Source organism: Pieris rapae, chromosome 14 (genome assembly GCF_905147795.1).
Source record: "Pieris rapae chromosome 14, ilPieRapa1.1, whole genome shotgun sequence".
Taxonomy (NCBI): domain Eukaryota; kingdom Metazoa; phylum Arthropoda; class Insecta; order Lepidoptera; family Pieridae; genus Pieris; species Pieris rapae.
Genome location: NC_059522.1, coordinates 313,186 through 335,084, shown reverse-complemented (window position 1 = coordinate 335,084; position 21,899 = coordinate 313,186). Strand labels below are relative to the sequence as shown.

At 37.7% G+C, this 21,899-nt stretch overlaps 1 protein-coding gene across 4 annotated transcripts in view; it reads right to left on the bottom strand.

Moving 5' to 3' along the window:
• LOC110998310 (ubiquitin carboxyl-terminal hydrolase 32) overlaps positions 1-19,663 on the bottom strand; it is a 29,149-nt gene extending 9,486 nt beyond the window's left edge. For all 4 annotated transcript variants that reach the window (XM_045631061.1, XM_045631062.1, XM_045631063.1 and 1 more), the window contains exons 1-11: positions 19,488-19,663; positions 19,156-19,390; positions 18,756-19,074; positions 17,988-18,216; positions 12,522-12,799; positions 11,966-12,152; positions 3,721-3,909; positions 3,471-3,631; positions 2,991-3,131; positions 2,753-2,837; positions 2,477-2,631 (exon numbers count right to left, since the gene is read on the bottom strand). In XM_045631061.1, coding sequence (XP_045487017.1) covers positions 2,477-2,631; positions 2,753-2,837; positions 2,991-3,131; positions 3,471-3,631; positions 3,721-3,909; positions 11,966-12,152; positions 12,522-12,799; positions 17,988-18,216; positions 18,756-19,074; positions 19,156-19,390; positions 19,488-19,545 — 2,037 coding nt within the window. In that variant the 5' untranslated portion in view covers positions 19,546-19,663. The remainder of the gene's footprint in view (positions 1-2,476; positions 2,632-2,752; positions 2,838-2,990; positions 3,132-3,470; positions 3,632-3,720; positions 3,910-11,965; positions 12,153-12,521; positions 12,800-17,987; positions 18,217-18,755; positions 19,075-19,155; positions 19,391-19,487) is intronic.
• Positions 19,664-21,899: the final 2,236 nt, after the last annotated feature.

The following is a 21,899-nucleotide window of genomic DNA, read 5'->3' as shown; positions in this document are numbered from 1 at the left end:
CTCCGATTCAGATTTCTAAAGGGCTTCAACGCGCTAACATTAAACGGCTTAATTTTGCTAAATGTAATTTTGAAAACATTAAATCTGAACTCCAGTCTGTGAACTGGTCCGAAATCTTATCGTCCCCTTGTATTGATGAGTGCACCGAAGCTTTTTATGAGCTTTTATTTGAAATAATATCAAGAAATACACCAAGTTGTTGTAGCAAATTCTCATCTTATCCAGTCTGGTACAGCAAATCCTTAATTAAATGTAATAAAGAAAAAAACTTATATCATAAACGGTTTAAGAGGTTTGGGAATCCCCGCGATTACGACGTTTTCTCTTTGCTGAGGGAGAGATGCAAATTTCTTACCAAGATTTGTTACGACAAGTATATCGCATCCATCGAGGACTCGTTGGTCAAGGACATAAAATCATTTTGGAGATTTGTGAATAATCGTAAAGGCCATATTTCAGTGCCTCACACCATGACACTTGAAAATACTTCTGAGACAGACGGTCAGGGGATATGTGACCTTTTTTCGCGATACTTTGGTTCAGTTTTTGACGATAAAACTAATAAAACTATATACACTGACCAATCTGGTGCTGTAAATAACACGTATTTTAATATATTATCTGGCTTTTCTATTACGGTAACAGATATCAAACGTAAAATAGATAGTTTGGATATTAACAAAGGGGCGGGTCCTGACCTTCTGCCTCCTATTTTCATAAAAAGTTGCGGAAAGGAGTTGTCCATTCCATTATGTGTTCTCTTTAATAAATCGTTAACTAGTGGTGTGTTTCCTAAGCGCTGGAAAACTGCCCACATAATACCTATTTATAAAAGTGGTGATAAGTCCAATTGTAAAAACTATAGACCGATAAGTATTTTATCTTGCGCTGCTAAATTATTTGAGTCAGTGATGTATACTCATCTGTTCAGTCATTTTAAGCCTGTTCTTTCAGACAAGCAACATGGTTTTGTTAGAAACAGGTCTACGGTCACTAACCTTCTGGAATACAAAAACTATCTCTGTCAAGTGTTTGCCACAGGTGGCCAAGTTGACTCTGTTTACACTGACTTCTCTAAGGCTTTTGACAAAGTAAATCACCATCTGCTCTGTCATAAGTTAGCGTCACATGGTATCCACGGCAGTTTATATAGATGGATCTGCTCATACCTAGACTCTAGAACTCAGTTGGTTGCGTTAAAGGGCTTCATCTCTGCACCTATCGCAGTTACATCGGGAGTACCTCAGGGTTCCCACTTAGGGCCATTATTCTTCGTAGTTTTTATTAATGACCTTATTCAACAACTGTCCTGCAATTGTCTCTTATATGCAGATGACTTAAAAATATTTACTTCTATTACTAATTTAGATGACTGCTTAACATTACAGCGTGATATCAATACCGTATCACAATGGTGCAAGACGAACTACATGTATTTAAATATAGACAAGTGTTTTGTCATATCGTTTACTAATAAACGAAACAAAATCGTATGGAACTACGTCATAGATGGTCAATTAGTTAACAGATCAGATGTTGCAAAAGACCTAGGTATCCTGTTCGATGACAAGCTTTCATTCCGTGCCCACTATAGTCACATCACGTCTAAAGCAAACCATCTACTGGGTTTTATTCTTAGATCCACAAAAGGTTTTAAAAATCCTCGTAGCACCTTGTACTTATACTTCAGCCTCGTAAGAAGTATATTAGAATACGGTAGTCCTATATGGTCGCCGAATTATAAGGTGCACATTGACGATATTGAACGAATTCAGAGGAAATTTCTCAGAATTTTATGTTATCGTATAAAACCTGGCCGGTCTAACTTAAATTATTGCGATAGACTCCTGAAATTTAAAGTTCAACCATTAGAATCCAGACGCATAGTCTTCGACTTAGTTTACCTTTACAAAATCACCCACTCCATTATAGACTCTCCCGAACTACTAGCTCACATTAGCCTTAACATTAGATTTAGTGCCCGTAGAGCTAACGAAGTCAATTTATTTTCCCTTCAAACTTATAAGAATAACATCTCTTTTTACAACCCTTTGACCAGGATGGCTCGTCAATATAACGAGATGGCAAAGAGCAACCACTTACTTGTGGACATATTCTGTCGCAACATCAATAAATTCATTAGTGTCGTTAAAGACATCCTCCATCGTAGGTTAAGTGCTGACCCTTGTGGTCCTGGTTAACGTTACGTTAAATTGGTGTCGAGGAACTTATTATTATTATTATTATTGTTTTTTTTTTACTATGTTACCTTTGTTAGTTATGAGCCTTTTATTGATGTAACATTAATTTTGCAGTGTTCACATGGTTTTACATTAGAATCCTGTTCTTAACTATTAGTTTTAAGTTTATTTTTGTAAAGATTATAATGTGTTTTGTGCACCAAATAAATAAATAAATAAATAAAATGTCAGAATTCTACGAAGTGGATAATCAGAGTATACTTCTTGAAGTCTACCTGTCTGACGGTGGCCAGTCTGGAGAAGGCGGCGGTGTAGGCGAGGTGCCTGTCGGGCGGGGCGGGCGAGACGGGCGGGCCGTACACGCCGACGCCGATGCTGCCCGCGCCCATGCCGCCCATCCCGCCCATGCCGCTCATGCTCACTGTCGATCCTGTGAACGAAAGATTTTAATGGCGTTGAAGGAATTGTTAACTTCATTTTTCAGGAAATCATGGCACACCTAGTCTTAAAGTTTAATGAGTCTGACAGAATGAGGAACGAGAGAATCTTACTTTGCGAGTGAGGCACATGACGCAATATCTTCAGCTGCAGCGGGTACAGCTCCAATTCTACATCGGAGTTCGCCGGCCTTATCACCTGTTAAAGATTCGACATTGTAGTACAAATAAATAAAATCGGTCGAGAGAGGAAGAAAGAGGAAAAGAGAAGAAGTTAAGAGAGTGAACATGATTCATAGTAGAACTCTCGACGAGTGGAAGTTTAAGCGACCCGATATGTCGGAGGAGGTACCTGTCTGGGCAAGGGGTCCGGTCCTCCGTACCAAAGGGCCACGGCCCGCCAGAGAGCGTCCGGCAGCAGCTCGAAGTCGCGGTGCTGCGAGAGCGTCACGTCGCGACGCAAGTGCCCGCCCTCGCCCGTGAGCGTGCGCACCTAAATCCTCTCATCGTTATTATGGTCATTTTAGTAAATGGTTAGCGATTCTTTTTGTTAACCCAAAAAAATAATCAAAAGTACCGACGCGAACACTCCTAGCATACAAGTATGAAACACGTGATATTAATATATAATTAGAAGAATAAATGAGGTTTGTCCAAAAACATTCAACTTTCAGTTGTATATGTTACTTAACCGGAAAATTAAGCTGTTTTTATTCGTGTACGTCACGCGGAGATCATTAACATACGATTCCGGTAAAAACTGAATGAAACGCAAACGAAAAAAAATTAAAGAATTAGCACAAATAATAAAAGAAATTCGTGACTCTCCTACCTTGAGAGTATTGGGAGCGAGCAGCCTGGAGTTGTCCACGTGTCCTGGATGCGGATGAGCGCGGTGAGGCGGAGGGGGCGGAGCACTGCTGACTCCGCTGCTGCTGCCCGCGCTGCACACCGACGCCGTCTCCGCTCGCCACATTAGGGACCCCATTGACTCTACAGTGTATAGAATGTGTTCACCCAAAATTATTAAAGTATGCGTGATATAAAATTCCAGTAACGTTTTAAATGACTTCAAAACTCACCCGTAGAATTAGTGGTGAAGCTGTCGTCACACACGATGGCGTCGTCGATGGCGCGGGTGTTGCGGCAGCAGGAATGTGGCGGTCCGCTGGTGAAGAGGAGCCAAGCGCTCCACCACTCGGCCGATACTAGGTACCAGAACTGACCCACGGAGAGGCCTCGGCAGGTCTCGCGGCGAAGCCAACCCAAAACTGGATTAATTACACGTTAAAGTTAATTAAATGTTGTTCGAGCCGCGAAAATTCGATCATCAAGAAACTATGAATCACCGAAATAACACAATTAACTCGGTTAAGAAAAAGTTTAGCTATGGGGCAAGCCCACCATTGCATTAACCATTGGTTTGACCAATTTCCGTTATTCGTGTGACGATAGACGCCTAAGATAAAAAGTACAACATTTTTCATCCTGAAAATGAAATTAACGATGTAATTAAACGAATTCTATAATTTCAGATCCCGAAAAAGCTTTTGAAAATTGTGACGAATGTTGTGGTCTGATTGGAATAAGTAACACCCTGTAGATGTTTATATGTAACCAAAGTAAGTTCAAGGAAAATTTTGGAAACAAACCATCAACCACACGAATACGGAAAATAAAAAGTCCGTCATTTCATTGTTAATATTTCTTCTTAGCTTTTTTTGTTCGGTGTTTACGTTATATGATTTTACGTAGAGGTCCTTGAAATTTATATAATTGTCTATCTCGAAGGAGATAAATGGCTTAGACAATATAACACACATTCAAAACATTCTTAACGTGAATTCCTTCATAATGTTACGAAGACGGGTCAACTGCAATGTTTTCAGATTTTTCCACTACTTAGAGAACTTTTCAGCAGGCTGAAATATGATTTATGACCGTTTCAGGAGAGGGTCAATCACATATTAGAAAATCGAAATTTACATAATGTTGCCGTAGTTTTCAGGAGGCTGAAACATTTTTTCAGTCGGTTTCAGAACACGTATAGACGAATGGTACACTTTTCAGCAGACCCGTTTTCAGGCGTTTTCAGGCCTGGTTATAGCCCTTCGATGAAGGAATATTCTAGAACGAATTTTCTAGGTGTGGGACAAGCACTGTTTGACACGCGAAAGAGAGAAAAGATAAGAACCTTCTCGAAGCTAGACCGAGAACTCTAGAACGCCGTACGACAAGCACGTAGCAGTGTGCGAAAGAGATAGCAAGTACGCGCGTTCTAGAATTAGGCGATCGCTACTCAGTAGCGCTCCCGCCTAGAAAGTTCTCGTAAACATCGGAAACATCGTTCGAGATTCTTCCCAGGGATATATAAGCGAGCCAAAACGCGATCACTCAGTTCAGTTTTGAATGCGATTCCAAGCGATAAACACCGAAGAGAAAAAGTGCGAATAAGTGCGAACCAGTGATAAAGTACTGAGTGTTTTAAGTGATTAGTGACAGTGTTTCATTGTGTGTGTTTTTAGTGCTTTTCTGTGCGTAATTTCCAGATATTAGTGTTAACGAATTCCTCGTAGATTTTATTGAAATAAACCCTTGAAGAAATCGACGGCAGTTTCTATCCGATCCCCTAGCTCGTAACATTTTGGTGTCAGAATTGGGGATAGAAAAATGCCAATTACTCCAAGGGAGAATCCAGAGGAGTTTGTAAAAGAGTCTCCAGCTGCGGAGGGAGTGCAGACAAGGGCACAAGCAGCACGTGACGCCGCGCGGAGACAGAGTTTTGATGCGAACCGCGGAATGGGCGAAAGCAGCGACGCCAACATCCTCCTTGCTCTGCGCCAAATGATGGAAGAACAGGCACAGGCACGACGATTGATGGAGGAGCAGGCACGCCGTCAGGAGGAGCAGGCACGCCGTCAGGAGGAGCAGGCACGCCGTCAGGAGGAACAGGCCCGGCATCAGGAGGAACAAGTTCGACAAATGATGGAAGAACAGGCACGACGTCAAGAGGAACAGACACGCCAAATGATGGAAGAACAGGCACGACGTCAAGAGGAACAGACACGCCAAATGGTGGAAGAACAGGCTCAGACACGTCGTATGATGGAGGAACAGGCTCGTCATATAGGAGATAAATTAGGAGATCTTAAACAAGAAGTTGATAAAAAAATTGAAAATTTGGAATCTGACGTGGATAGCAAGCTAGCGAAACAGGACAAACGGATTCTCGGATTGGAACATGAAATGCAGTGCTTGAAGACCACGGGTGTCGTAACGTCTGTAGCACCATCTGGAAATCTAAAAGTGCCTCCCTTTGATGGTAAATCTTCTTGGGGCGCGTACAAGGTACAGTTTGAGACTGTAGTAGAGTCAAACGGGTGGAATGACGATCAAGCTGTCACCGCCCTTATTATGGGACTGCGAGATGAAGCCCTCACCATACTAGATACCAAGACAGGTAAAGTGACGTTGAAGCAACTGCTGGATGCCCTGGAATCACGGTACGGAGATGCACACTTAGAGCACGTCTATAGGGCTCAATTAAAGGATAGGATACAGCAATCAAATGAAAGCTTGCAAAAATGGGGAGTAGAAATAGAGACGCTGGTTAGGAAAGCCTACGCATCCTCACCAGACGTTGCAGACAAGATGCTGGTTCAAGCTTTCGTCGACGGTATTCGTGACCGTGAAATTCGAATGGCTGTGAACCTAGGACATCATAAGGACCTCAAGAATGCTCTTGCCCATGCGTTGGAAGTGGAAACATTTTGCAAGGATTCTCGACCTAACCGTATTAGGGTTGTCACGGAAAAACGTACTTCCCAACGTGGACCCACTTGTTACCTCTGTGGAGAAGTAGGGCATATGAGGTTTTCATGCCCTAAGAGAAATCTCCAAAGTGAAATGAAGACAAGACGTGGGGAGCCCGAAGAAGTGGATGTGACTGCCGCTGAACAGCGGCAGGGAAACGAATAGAAGCCAGGACCACGGGGCGGGTGCTGGCCGGATCTGTAAGGAAGGCCCCAAAAGTTATGATCTCTCAAACTCAGGATGGGAATACCATTGTCATCGACGGAGAAGTTAACGGAACTAGGTGTGAGTTAACCCTTGATACTGGAGCTTCCCGGACAGTTATCAGATACCAACTTCTGAAATCATTTTACAAAAGTCTTTCTGGTGGAAATGTACAGCTCCTTACAGCTACTGGCCAGCACATAACCGTTCGAGGAGAAGGTATCGCTACCTTCAAGATTGGTGGGAGATCATACAGACACAAAGTGGTAATTGCTGACATTGTGGATGACTGTATTATCGGTTTAGACTTCATGAAGCATTACAACTGTAAGATTGATCTGAAGAACGGCACATTCAAGTGTGGAGATGAGGTAGTTTCTCTAAAGGGCAACACGTTGAAAAGTGGGTACGACGTCTATAGAGCTATCACTACAGATGATACAGTCAGTAAACAACGCGAGATAGTTCAAGCAGTATTGGAGGACTGTAAGGAAACTTTGACGAAAGAAGAAATTGCGAAAGCAAAGAAACTATTGAATACATTTTCAAACATGTTTGCTACACACGATGGAGATTTAGGAAGAACAGGAGTAGTCAAACATCAAATTGAGACTGGAAGTGAATCACCAATACGTTTGCGACCGCGACGAGTACCTGTCGCATATGAAAAGAATATAGACAAGATGATTGCGGAAATGTCAAACCATAATGTCATTGAATCATCTTCTAGCCCTTGGTGTTCTCCAGTAGTTTTAGTCAAGAAAAAGGATAACAGTTTAAGGTTCTGCGTCGACTACCGTCGTCTTAATGATATCACGAAGAAGGACAGTTATCCCTTACCTAGAATAGATGACACCTTGGATACTTTAAGTGGGGCCAAATGGTTTACAACTTTAGACTTGAAAAGTGGCTACTGGCAAGTGGAGATAGACCCAAGTCATAAAGAGAAGACAGCGTTCTCAACTGGAAAAGGACTATGGCAATTTAAAGTTATGCCGTTTGGGCTTTGCAATGCACCTGCCACTTTCGAAAGACTAATGGAGAAAGTACTGTCAGGGCTGATAGGAGAAGCCTGCTTAGTGTACTTGGATGATGTAGTCATCGTTGGGAAAGACTTCGATGATCACATACGGAATCTTCAACGGGTGCTCACCAGACTGCAGGGAGCCAACCTGAAACTTAGTGCTAAGAAATGTTTATTTTTCAAAAGAGAAGTCAGCTACTTGGGTCACATTATATCACAGGATGGTGTTCGAACAGACCCCAATAAGATAGTTGCGGTAAAGGAGTGGCCAGTACCTAAAGATAAAACTGAAGTCCGCGCTTTCTTAGGCTTATGTTCTTACTACCGACGATTCGTGAAAAATTTCGCGGATATTGCAAAACCACTTCACAGACTCACCGAAGAAAAGAGGCGATTCACATGGGACAAAGAGTGCGAAGATGCGTTCAATGAGCTCAAGAACCACCTATGTGAGACTCCGATACTAGGCTACCCGGATCCAGATGGCGAATTTGTGGTAGATACAGATGCCAGTGGAATTGGCATTGGAGGTGTACTATCACAAGTAAAAGGTGAGCACGAGCAAGTAATAGCCTACTTCAGCAAGTCGTTGTCGAAACCAGAACGAAACTACTGTGTCACTCGGAGGGAACTACTGGCTGTTGTGAAGACGCTGCAGCACTTCAGCAAATACTTGTTAGGTCGGAAGTTCCGTCTTAGAACAGATCATGCTGCATTAAAATGGCTACTTCAGTTCAAGAATCCGGAAGGACAAGTGGCTCGATGGATCGAACAACTGCAAGAGTATGACTTTGCTACCGAACATCGCAAGGGCAGAGCCCACGGGAACGCAGATGCATTGTCTCGAAGGCCATGTGAGGACGATTGCAAACATTGTACAAGACACGAAGGTAGAGAGGTTGCCCATATAAGGATACTAAGGACAGACACCATTAGTCCAGATTGGTGTGGGAAATTAATTCAGGAAGAGCAACAACAAGATTCTGACATTAAACCAATTCTGGACTGGATGCAATCTTCAGCTATCAAGCCGCGATGGAATGACGTTGCATCTACTAGCACCACGACCAAGAGTTACTGGGCTCAATGGGATAGCTTAGTTCTTCACAATGGAGTATTATGTCGCAAATGGGAAAATACTCGAGGGGATGCATCTCATCTGCAGTTAGTTGTGCCAAGATCCAAGGTTCGCAACATATTGGAAATGTATCATGATGGCTCATCAGGCGGGCACTTAGGAGTGAAAAGGACTCTTCTGAAAATTAAAGAGAGATTTTATTGGATACATTGCCGCGAAGATGTAGAAGACTGGATTCGGAAATGTAAAGCTTGTGCAGCTGTTAAAGGCCCACAGACGAGAACTAGAGCGAGTATGAAGCAATACAATGTCGGAGCACCATGGGAGAGGATAGCAGTTGACATAGCCGGACCATTTCCATTAACAGAAAAAGGAAATAAGTACATCATGGTTGTTATGGATTATTTTACAAAGTGGCCCGAAGTATTCGCTATTCCTAATCAAGAGGCAGCTACAGTAGCTGAGATACTTGTAAATGACGTATTCTCTAGATTTGGAGTACCCTTGGAGATGCACAGTGATCAGGGTAGAAATTTTGAGTCTCAACTGTTTCAAGAAGTATGCCGGTTAATGGGAATTCATAAGACGCGGACTACTCCATATCACCCACAGTCAGATGGAATGGTGGAACGTTTTAATCAAACCTTGGAAAGGCATTTAGCAAAATTGGTGGACAGCCAACAAAAGGACTGGGACAAGTATATTCCGTTATTTTTAATGTCATACCGGTCTGCGGTTCATGAAACAACGAACGTTACACCTGCTTTAGCCATGTTTGGGAGACAACTTAGATTACCAGCAGATATTGTAACTGGACGACCACCTGACACCCCGGAGAGTGTTACAGAATATGCGGCGGATCTGCGTAATAGACTGTATGAAATCCATGAACACGTACGAGCATCACAAAGCAAAATAAGTGAGACTACGAAGATAAGGTATGACAGGAAGACGAATCACATAGAATTTAAAGAAGGCTCGCAGGTATGGCTCCATAACCCGACAAAACGCAAAGGAAAATCACCAAAGCTTCAAGCCGACTGGGACGGTCCATACACGATAGTCACGAAGATTAATGACGTTACTTACCGGATCAAGAAAATGAGTGGTTTAAGGAGCAAACCGAAAGTCGTTCACATAAATCGATTGGCGCCCTATAAAGGAAGTAATGATGCTCGGGACGAGCATGTCTAAGGAGAGGGTAGTGTTACGAAGACGGGTCAACTGCAATGTTTTCAGATTTTTCCACTACTTAGAGAACTTTTCAGCAGGCTGAAATATGATTTATGACCGTTTCAGGAGAGGGTCAATCACATATTAGAAAATCGAAATTTACATAATGTTGCCGTAGTTTTCAGGAGGCTGAAACATTTTTTCAGTCGGTTTCAGAACACGTATAGACGAATGGTACACTTTTCAGCAGACCCGTTTTCAGGCGTTTTCAGGCCTGGTTATAGCCCTTCGATGAAGGAATATTCTAGAACGAATTTTCTAGGTGTGGGACAAGCACTGTTTGACACGCGAAAGAGAGAAAAGATAAGAACCTTCTCGAAGCTAGACCGAGAACTCTAGAACGCCGTACGACAAGCACGTAGCAGTGTGCGAAAGAGATAGCAAGTACGCGCGTTCTAGAATTAGGCGATCGCTACTCAGTAGCGCTCCCGCCTAGAAAGTTCTCGTAAACATCGGAAACATCGTTCGAGATTCTTCCCAGGGATATATAAGCGAGCCAAAACGCGATCACTCAGTTCAGTTTTGAATGCGATTCCAAGCGATAAACACCGAAGAGAAAAAGTGCGAATAAGTGCGAACCAGTGATAAAGTACTGAGTGTTTTAAGTGATTAGTGACAGTGTTTCATTGTGTGTGTTTTTAGTGCTTTTCTGTGCGTAATTTCCAGATATTAGTGTTAACGAATTCCTCGTAGATTTTATTGAAATAAACCCTTGAAGAAATCGACGGCAGTTTCTATCCGATCCCCTAGCTCGTAACAATAAGGTCCTTAGAAATATACTATACTTTAGAAAAAAACATTTATGTTGGGATTAATCATAATATAATTTAGTAATATCTGTGTACATATATTGGAGAAGATAATAGTCTTATAAATAAATTAAAATGTGTTTAATCATTATATACAATCCATTACAATTTGTAGGATTTGAGAACTCTTTTAAATAAAAAAATACTGTGTCAGGATTCACAGCTATTCCATAGCAAACTTTTTTTTGTTTTTTAAATAACAATTTTGATTTTTTTAATGATTATAAGACCTCTCATTTTTTCTTAAACAAAACGCATTAAATGTAACACGCGTGAATGTGTGAGTGCATGTCTGTCAAATTTATATAATTGAAAAAAGAAAGTAAAAGCATAAATTACAGATTACAGCATCCGTAATTATCAAATTCACCGCGACCTTGAAGACGAGAGATAAGGAAATTGTGAATTACAGTTTGCTCACCTGATACGAGGCCGTGGTTCTCTCCACAAATAACACTATAATTTTTAAATGCGTAATTAGGCACACACTATATTTATTAGCTTTGCCGCCATGACTAACTTTTAAAATTATGAGGAAAATTTAGGAAGGTGAAACATTTTAGTTTTAGGTGGTAAAATGGATAACAAGTTGTCACATTGCTATTAAGTAGTATGTATGCTTACGTACATTTATAGACTTATACAATATGTATCCTATTAAAAAAAACGTTTATTTTGGAACTTCACTGGTCACTTATTCCACGTTATTAAATTCGAACCTGTTGGCATCCCTCCTCATCGGCAAAGAAGACAGAGGGTGTTGGCTTTGGATTAACTTTACTTATATCTCAATGTTCAGTTTTATTTACAATTCTTGTTACCAATGTTCTGTTTTCGTTGTTATTATTTTGTTATCACCAAGAATTTACAGTGTTGTATATTATGTCACTGGCCTTAGTATGTATATAAGTTAATTAACTAAATATTTTCGACGTCCTGGTGGACAGAAAAACTGTGTCCAGTTTGTGCTTCCACCACACCAACTTCTTCTATATAAGATTATTTATACAATAAATAAATAAATAATGAAAAGTCTATCGGCAAAAAGATAGTCGAAAAACAAAAATAAAAAACGGTTTAAATCTCAATACGTAAATATATTTATGGGCTTAATTATTATTGTATTAGGACTTTAGAAAAAGATGAGTTTATGATAGAAAACTTACCAATATCACGTTCATGGTGTTTGCAGTGGGGCCGTAACCCCAGCACAATGTGGCACAGTTCAAACACGAGTTCAAGGAATGGTCCCACCAGTGTCTGCGCACTTTCCACGCTCCATATGAGGAAATCTTCACCAGCCAACGCCACATCTGATGCTATACATCCCCCTTCCATAGAAGTATCCTTTTCCTGTAATACAACGATGTATATTTTGATAATATATATATAACGGGGGCAAACGGGCAGGACGCTCACCTGATGTTAAGTGATACCGTAGTCCATGGACACACACAAACAGAAGACTCGCAAGTGCGTTGCCGGCCTAAAAATCGGACTCTTTCGTCTTTCCGTCAGAGATCTTTTAGAAGGGTTATTTTGAAATCTTATATAATCTTGATACTTTAATGAATGAATGATACATCGGAACAATTTTATTTTATTAATTTGAAAATGTATTTTCAAATTAATAAAATAAATTGTTTCCGATGAAAACTGATGAAGCCAAACGCAGATTTTCTTGTCTTAAACCGCAAAAGTTAATAAATATAAAACTCGTACCTGATCCAACATAATAATATCCCCATCGCACGTCGGACCCAACTGGAACATCGGCTTCTTTCCATTCTTGGGTACTGTCACCAACTTCTCTTTGAGGTTCAGGAGAATCGTCTCTGGGTCGAAGCCCTTCTCATCATAATCTCCAGAAGGTGTAGATGCGCGCGAGCCTTGGTTTTTTATCGATTCATTGGCTACTGTGCAGAGAACGCCCACCATATCTATCAACTCTTTCTTGTTGAGCACTCCATCTCGATCTAAGTCGAATACTTTGAAGCAAACTGTGAGACAATAAGAGAAGAGAAAAATTATTTAAACAAATAATATTTTTAAGGTCTATGTCTAATTAAAGTCACATGTGTAAAATTTAATTGAAATAAAAAATAATTTAATTTTAATTTAATTTTTTTAAATTTAATTTTAAAGAATCTCCGAATTCTTTTAAACATGTACTTATCATTATATAGAGGGTAAGCTATCGTACGAAAATATTTTCTATGGATAATTAATTAGTTAAATATAAAATTATAATCTAAAGTCTAACTAAAAATATCAAATGTGCAACAATAAATAACACATCAATTGTGATCGAGTATAACCCTCATGTAATAAAACATTTTTATCGTGTTATAAAACTGAGAACCGCCATTATCGAACACGACGCGATACATAAAAACAATCGCGAAATGATAATATTAACGTTTCAGCAATAATCATACTTTTAAAAGCGTGAGCTTACATTGGATATTATCAGAAATACCGTATGCATTTATCCCGGGACTCACTTCACGTTTTTCACTACATCGCAATCGATAACAATTTTTGGTTCATCGTGAACTAATTCCAACTGAAAGCAATCCGACATAGGGTCCTTCAAGAAAAGAGTGTAGCAATTCTTAAAAGGCCGGCAATGTACTCGCGAGCCCTCTGTCATTGAAAGTGTCCATCCGAAATTATGATCACTTAACATCAAATGAGCTTCCTACCGGTTTGCCCCCTGTTCTATAAAATACAAAAAAAAACTAGCCAATCGCGAAATCTACTGTTAAGAAATAGAGCAAATAAGAATTTCAGCAAATATTAAAAATGCTAATGTGTTAATAAGATGTATTCCGGACATTGCTGTCAGAATATAACTTTACTAATTTTTGACCCCGTAGAAAGCTTAAGTTAGCTCATTAAAACAAAAAAACCGAAGCATCTCGTTTGTGCCAAGTTCATACAAGTAAAACGAAATAGGTTTTATAGGCTTCGCAGGCTTTCATAGAAAAATATTTTATATCATAGAATTTGATTTGATTATCCACTAAAGTTTCCTACGACTATAGCGGTCATACATTTCTTCGATATAGTACGATTTGTTTTATCAAAATATCATTTCATCAGCGCCAAAATTTGTCCAGCGTGCATTCTCTTGAGGTCTGAGAACAGGAAAAAGGGCCAAACCAGGAGAAAACGGTGGATGCGGAAGTAATCTTAAGCCCAATTCATGAGTTTCTGCCATCGTTTTCATTCATTTGTGACGTAAGAAGAAGAAAGTGTGAAATGGGGCGGTTTTTCGAAAAAGCGTACGTAACATACTATGTTATATAAGATGCTTGACTCAAGCTGTTAATGTATCAAAAATATTAGATCCCTTTAACACTATATCATTAAGGCCAATTTCAAACAATATTGTATGTCGGCTCTCGAATCGAGTGTATGTGCAATCAACATAGATAAGATATGTTAATCTATCGGTAGCACTGACAATTAACATAGTGTAACAGATAATCGTAGATGCACTGATGCCTTGGCCTATTTACCCAAGATTGGCCTTATTATATGGTTTTACTATTGTATTTACATATAAGAGATCTTTATTTAAGACAATAGTTGCATTTAAAATTGTCTCTTGTAATTCAAAGCCGTAGATGAACGAATTGTCTGTTAATAAATACTGTAGTTTATTTTTATTTCAAATGCAAATCGTATTATAATAAAGTCCTGCAACGCCGAGGCTTACAGAAATTGAAGAATAATTGAAGTACTCGTTCGTTATTCTAGTAGATTTTGTCCAAGTGTTTAGTGAAAACTGTTTAACAGAAATAATATAACAATTATCACAAGAAAGCTGATATTTCAAAAGGTATGAAATATCACGTATTCCGCTTGACCACTGTTAAATATGTCAGTCTCATTTTTTTTTTAACTTCTGATAGAAACAGATTTAAGTTTTAGTGAGGTTCCAGAATTCTACACTAAGCCAACGACTGAGAACTTTTCGATGTCGCGTGATAAATGTCTCTTCAAAAAATAAAAGTAATTGCTATCTTCGGATAAATGATTGACGTCAATGCGGCTTCGGAGCGGAAAGAAAGCGCTGTTTCTAATTCACCACTTCCCAATTGATAATAATGTGTTGGTACGTTGTTATCATCATTCCTATTCGTCGATTGTAAAGGCTTGTAAAGACACTATACAGACATATAACATAATCACATGGCCCTTTGTAATGAAAACAAACAACCACGCCTCTTACGAGGGTCATTACCAAGGTGACAGAGGTCATATATTGCACATGAAACAAATCTTTTGTTTGGTTTGGTTGAGAAGATAAGTGTCATTTAAATATAATTTTTATATCAAAATTACTCCTCGAAGTCTATATGCTTAAATCTATAAACTATAAATTTAGTAGATATCTACTAAATCCCAAGCTAAGCTAAGGTATATAATATATATATATATAAACATACTTATTTATAACATATAGGGTGGAATATAGTGGACAGACATTAAGCAGATATTTGATGATCCTCCCTCGTAAATTTCTGGTCGAGTAGAATTTAATTGCCAAACATATTTTATTTAGAACATGACAAGTTTAATCCTAGCTTAATAGAATGCTTGACTTTTCGGGTCCACACAAAATCTCGGTTCGTAGAAAATCAATTTTAAGAAACGAAAAAGAAAATATCATGTCGATGATAGTCAAATAGCGAATATGATAAAATGATAACATTGAAACGTCTCATATCAGCTATCAAAGAACTAAAATAAGATTGCAATGTTTAAAGAGACTTATTTGTTTATTTATATCGCGTCATGTTGATTCTATTGTGTTTTGTATATTACGCGATCCACCCTTGGGACTTAATAATCAACGCCAAACAACTTTTATTACGTCCTTTCTTGACAAACTTGTTGATACACTTACCTACTCTGGTGTGACGGAAACACTTAATGATTTTTAAATATTATCCGATTATTAGGTGAATAAAAGAGAAAAATATTTAACAGACTTTTACATTGGACTTGTTAGATAAAACATATTTATTCCAATTAGCAAGAGCAGACAGCAGACAGCAGTTCACAAAGGTTTTGAATTTGAATGTAGGACATTACAAATAGGCTATCAACGAAGCAGATAAATACGAACATGTCCAATATTGAGGTGAGAATATTGATGTCATAAGATCACATTTGGTATTTTTCATATTTTCGTACGGATCGGAGCCGGTCAAAAGTCCGCGGAATGGCGGGGTTGGCGGGGGTGAGTTTACTCATCCGGGTAGGCGCTAATTCGATCGACTCATGATTGATGTATCAACATCCCTTATGCAAGAAAATTTGAGTATAGAGTAACGTAATGAAGACTACGAAGAACACAATGGTATTCTATTCCATCGTTTAGATGTGTGTTATGATGTATTAATAGCGGTCCATTTGCTGAAATGGCTTCTACATAAGTAACAATTACGGTTTTAATTAATCTGAGTCAAAATATTGTTTGTTCGTTACAGCAGAAAAACGTTTATTTCTCCTAACACGGGGCGGGCGATAGCAACTTAATCCCAAAATGATTAAAATAACTATTCCACGATTTACGTACAATTAGTTTATTACAAACAAAAATATTCACGCCATTTAACAACAAACAGAACCGTGAACTCGCCATTAAAATCTCGACTTGTCTTCGCGTTAACGCTATTGAGAGCAACATTAATCGTGATAAATTACCTAACGAGTCGAGTAATTGTAGTAATTTTGTATGGTTATGGTCCGTGCTAAATGTCCTAGCTTGTGTGAAGATAAGTCGGCCTTGAGAGATGTCGACTCGCTCCGCATTCGTTTATAATCTAAAGTGAAGTAATCTAAGTAGTTCCTAATTCTCTTTATAGACCACAGTATCAGTCTCGAAACCTTACTTGGCCAGACTTTAAGTGGTGTGGAACAGTTCATGTTGCTTAAGGAAAAATAATAATTCAATATTATTGATTAAAAGGCCTGAATTTATTACATATTGAAAGGAAACTTAAACATTATATTAAGCTAATCCAACTCTTGTTATTCATAGACATATACTGTTATATTTTATTCAATTGTCTAGTCTAGAAGTACATTAAGTGTTATATGCTGTATATTATCAATCGACAACTGTAAAGTACCACAATAATTAGTGCGTAATGCGAATGAACGCTGACGTAATGGCACCGTTGATCATTCAAAATTCGTTTACTTTTCTGTGAAAATCGATATAAATCTAAGACTAATCCGTAAGTGTATTTAATAGAATGTGTTTACCCCACTACATTTTCGTTGTTTTCCTTTCATGACGAAGCACTTAGGTCAAACGAATGTTTTAACACAGCCGCAGAAACAGATCAATGGAAACATTGAGTGCATGCTGTGACGCAATAAGAAATAATTATGCATTGTTAGAAACGTGACGATTTCCTTTCATTGAATACTTTATAGAGGGTGATAAAACACTAAACCATACTGGCACAAGGCATATTAGTCGCAAACCAGATATTCAATACTTTATGCATGAAATCGAGACCTATTATTAACTTCAGTCCCAAGTATTATACGTTTTTTTATAACCGATTTCATTAGTTCTTCGTATTAGTGTGTTACGAAAATCCGTGTCTAAAAAGGACTTTAATTACAATTACTTTATTAAATCAATGCAAGTAACAAATGCTGCGAAAGGAAAACGGGAAAAAAAATTATGAGCCGCCGGCGCTTTCCCGTACTTAACAGGAAAGATTTCTAACAACTGATACATCATAACTAATAAGTCTATTCCGATTTCTTATTGTATTTTAAACACGCAAGAGGTTAGCTACCTTTATCGTCATTCTTAGAGATCAAGAAAATTAAAAATAACTTTGCAAGGACTTCTAAGGCACAAAGTTAAAACCAGTTAGTTGCTATTTGTGTATACATACTTTAAATATTTGAGACTTGAAAGATATTATTTCTTGGAACACAATTTGAAGGCCAAAGTAAATTTTTTAGCCGTTTTTCTTTTAGCTTTATTATTAAGAAACAAATATCCTTAAGAGAATGAACATTGACTTCATTTAAAATAAACCTTATTAAATATAGAAATTGTTTCACACAATTTAATGTTTATTACTAACAAAGGTTTGTGGTATAAAATAATCATTTGTTCACAAAAAGTTAGGTGAAAATACTTACATTTTAGCCTTTCAGTCTGCGGTCCCCGACAAGCTGCACTCAACCCACAACATAACTCTTTAAAATCAATATGACCATCTTTATTTTCATCAAAGGCCAAGAAGAAGCCAGTAACTGCTGCTTTTGGAAGTGGTGGTGATAACAGGGAATGTAGACTATTTGCATCCAATTCACCAGTTGCAGTGGAGTTACGAAGAGACCAGAAGCATTTTTCAAGTTCTATTATATCCTAGAAAGTTTAAGTTTCTGAATGCATGTAAATTTTGTGAATAATACTCATACTATGGTAAACATTGCATAGTAAACATGATTACTACTAAAAGACAAAAAAACACAACCTACTTGATGCCAATACAAGCAAAATAATTAATATAGCAAAAAATATCAATACTTAATCACTTAGGTGATTTAAAAATTTTAATTACTTTGTTAGTAAGGATTAGCGTTAATATAGGCTCTTATATTTTTTGCTTTACATTTGTTAAAATAAGACATAAAAAATATAAAATACAACATGCATTACAAACTAATTGGAAGATATTAAAGAATGGTTAATAACCTGCAAACAATGTATCAAGATAACACAAATAGCTGATAAAACCAATGAGAACATTAAGTTATTATTGTATTTAAATCATAATTGTAATTATTCATCAGACTATTCAATTTCACCTACCATAAAAATCTTAAAACATATAAGGAGCTATATTATTTAAGTAAAGTAAATCATAAAATATATTTGGCAATTTCAGAAAAAGTTATACTCACTCTCTCCTCAAGATGAGTGACTCCAGCTAAGCTTTGATAAAATGTAGGAGTTTCCAAATCATGGACATGATTCCCTCTATCATACAACAGCCACTTGGAAAGTATTGTAGCATCTTTATGAATGAGTAGCCAGGACCTGAACTGTTCAAATGCCACTCTTTCCCCAGTGCCAAATAGACTTGTCAGTATCTCTCCAGTTCTAGGTAAATTTGTCTGGGGTAACGATGTAGTTTCTAAATGCAATGCTCTCGCAAAATCTTTTTTATAAATGTATGATCCATTCTCACTCTGATTATTGACATATAAAGTCCATAAGAACCTATAGGAGAAGAAGTAATTGTAAATTATATTGATTGCTGTAGAAAAAAATCCTGCATTAGAAAAACTTGTAAGATCTTACTTAATTTTTTCTTCTATATTTCCTTTTGTAAGAACTACGACACCGCATAGCAAATCCTTGAAAGCAATGCCCCGCTTGGTACCTCCGCAGGCTTGATACAGCCATTCTGCTACTTCGTGAGGAACTCCATCGCAAAGAACTTCGTGAATAAATGCATCCAAACTTAAAGCTGTACCGTTTGCACCCGCACATCTTTTAAACGCCTCGCGTATACGCCTTAACTCACTATCAGACACTGTAATTTAACACAACGACATTGCAATTACGTATATGTATATTATTTTTCAAAACACTAATAAGTAACGTATTTGAAGTATGCCACCATTCCGTACCTCGTTTTGTTGCATCTTCGTAGGATATAAAACTAGGTTTAGAGTCTTTTACACCCATATTCACGAAAACATTAAAAATCACATCATTAGAAAAGTACAAATACAAAGAAACAAAACTTCAGCTGACAGCTCACGTCGTACCATGTAGCCATATTGGAATTGAATATTTTTCCATTAGAATTTGAAGGTGAAGGAGAAAAAACATTTCTTAGAATGTCATTCCAACTTACAGAATATGAAACTTGACCTTATTTTGTTGACTATATATTTTATTGTTATCTGTAAAATATTCGTACACTATACTATAGGTTGTCATGTGTAAGTTGGCGTGTGGCAGAAAAAGGTACTAATTTTGACAGTTGTGTTGACAGTTCTAACAGCTTGGTAGCCTCACGTGTGTCGGTGCTAATAATTTGTGTTTTAAAGTGTAAAAATCATTACGAAACATGCCAAAAGTAGTGCGGAGTGCAGCTAGAGAAATTATTCTAGCTGTAAAACGTTTTTGTGAAGAGGAGAAACGTAACAATGGGCCGATTATTCCATTTCAACAAGTGAATGCTCGAACAGCGGCTTTGACAGGTAAAGTATTGCCAGTTAAAAGTGATATTTATATCCCCAAATTTAGGGAAAAATAATAATTGCTTTTGAAAGTAAATGTGATTGATGGATAACTTAAAATATTTTTTGTTTTATTTAAGGTGTTTCTGAAAGAACCGTGAACCGTATAGTTTCAGAGGGAAAAATCATGGAAAGTAATTTTACAGCGAGAACTGAAGTCCCTAATCAAGCAGCTCAAGGACCTTCCACATCCACAGCTTGTGATGACAATTCCACACCAGAGAACACTACTTCCGAGGCTAAGACGATAAAACTAGTCACTCCAGGTAAAAGTAGAAAAAGAAAATTAACTGTTTCTGATTTGGATGACTTTGATCTTTGTGTTATTAGACGCAAAATCCAATCTTATTATTTAAATAATTCCGTCCCTACTCTCAGAAAATTACATTGTGATCTAAAGGCAGACATCAATTTCAAGGGTAGTATAGAATCTCTCAGAAAAATACTACACAAGTTGGGATTTAGTTATAAAAAGAATAAATCCAAAAGGATGGTTCTCATGGAGCGATATGATGTTGTTGCCTGGCGATCAAGATTTTTACGAGAAATAGACAATAATAGAAGGAGTGACAATCCGAGGCCAATCGTTTATTTGGACGAGACTTATTTACACCCTGGCTATAAAGTTAAAAAATGTTGGCAGTCTGAGGAAACTGAAGGTGTCCTTACAGAAGTCTCAGAAGGTCAGAGATGGATCATAGTGAATGCCGGAAGTGAGAAAGGTTTTATCCCTAATAGTCTTTTGTGTTTCAAATCTAAGACCAAAAGTGGAGATTATCACGACGAGATGAATGGAGATACCTTCAGTAAATGGCTACAAGAAAAGCTTATCCCAAACTTAGAGCCCAATTCATTAATAGTGATGGACAATGCGTCATATCACTGTATTAAAATAAATAAACGCGTGACAATGAACAGTAAGAAACAAGAGATGCAAGATTTCATAAAAAAAAACAATCTTTCATACTTGGAAACCATGAAAAAAGCAGAATTGTATGAAATTATAAAAACAATCAATCAGGAGAATGTCTACTTAATTGATGAAATATTAAAGAAACATGGTCATAAGGCTGTAAGACTTCCGCCTTATCATTGTGACTTTAATGCAATAGAATTCATTTGGAGTTCGTTCAAAAGAATATTTGCAGACACAAATGTTACTGGCCTCTCTGAAAACATGGAACAGAGAATCCATAGTGCATTTTCCAAAATAACTGCTGAAGAATGGCAGAAACACTGTAATCACGTTATAAATGTTGAAAATAATTATCGTATGACAGACAACCGCCTTGAAACAGTAATGGAACCATTTTTAATTGATTTGAATAGCAGCGACTCAGATTCTTCTGACACAGATGACTCTGAAGAATTCATGGAAGGAATAATGCCTCTAACAGACCATAATTACTATAAAAAATAATTTTTTGTTATTGAGTTTTTTATTTACCTTTAATGTAATATCTAAGAATATCCATCAATCCAAACTAAACAAAAAAAGTGGCAACACAGAGGGTTGTAGGAGGCGCCGCCACTGGAACGCCAACTTCTACTTGACAGTCTATATACTACTTTTAATAAGAGATAATTTTTTTTTTTTTTTTTTTCCTTTGGCTCTAACACTGTTTGTGCATTAGCCAGCGTCAAGTATGGAAGAGATAATTTAAAACAATGTTAGATATTCTTTACATGTATTTTATTATACACGATATTAAAGTAAAATCAAATAACTTTTTAAAACACAGAACCACTTCCTTATTCTTTTTGCCATTGGCTGTGAATATTTGACAGCATTCT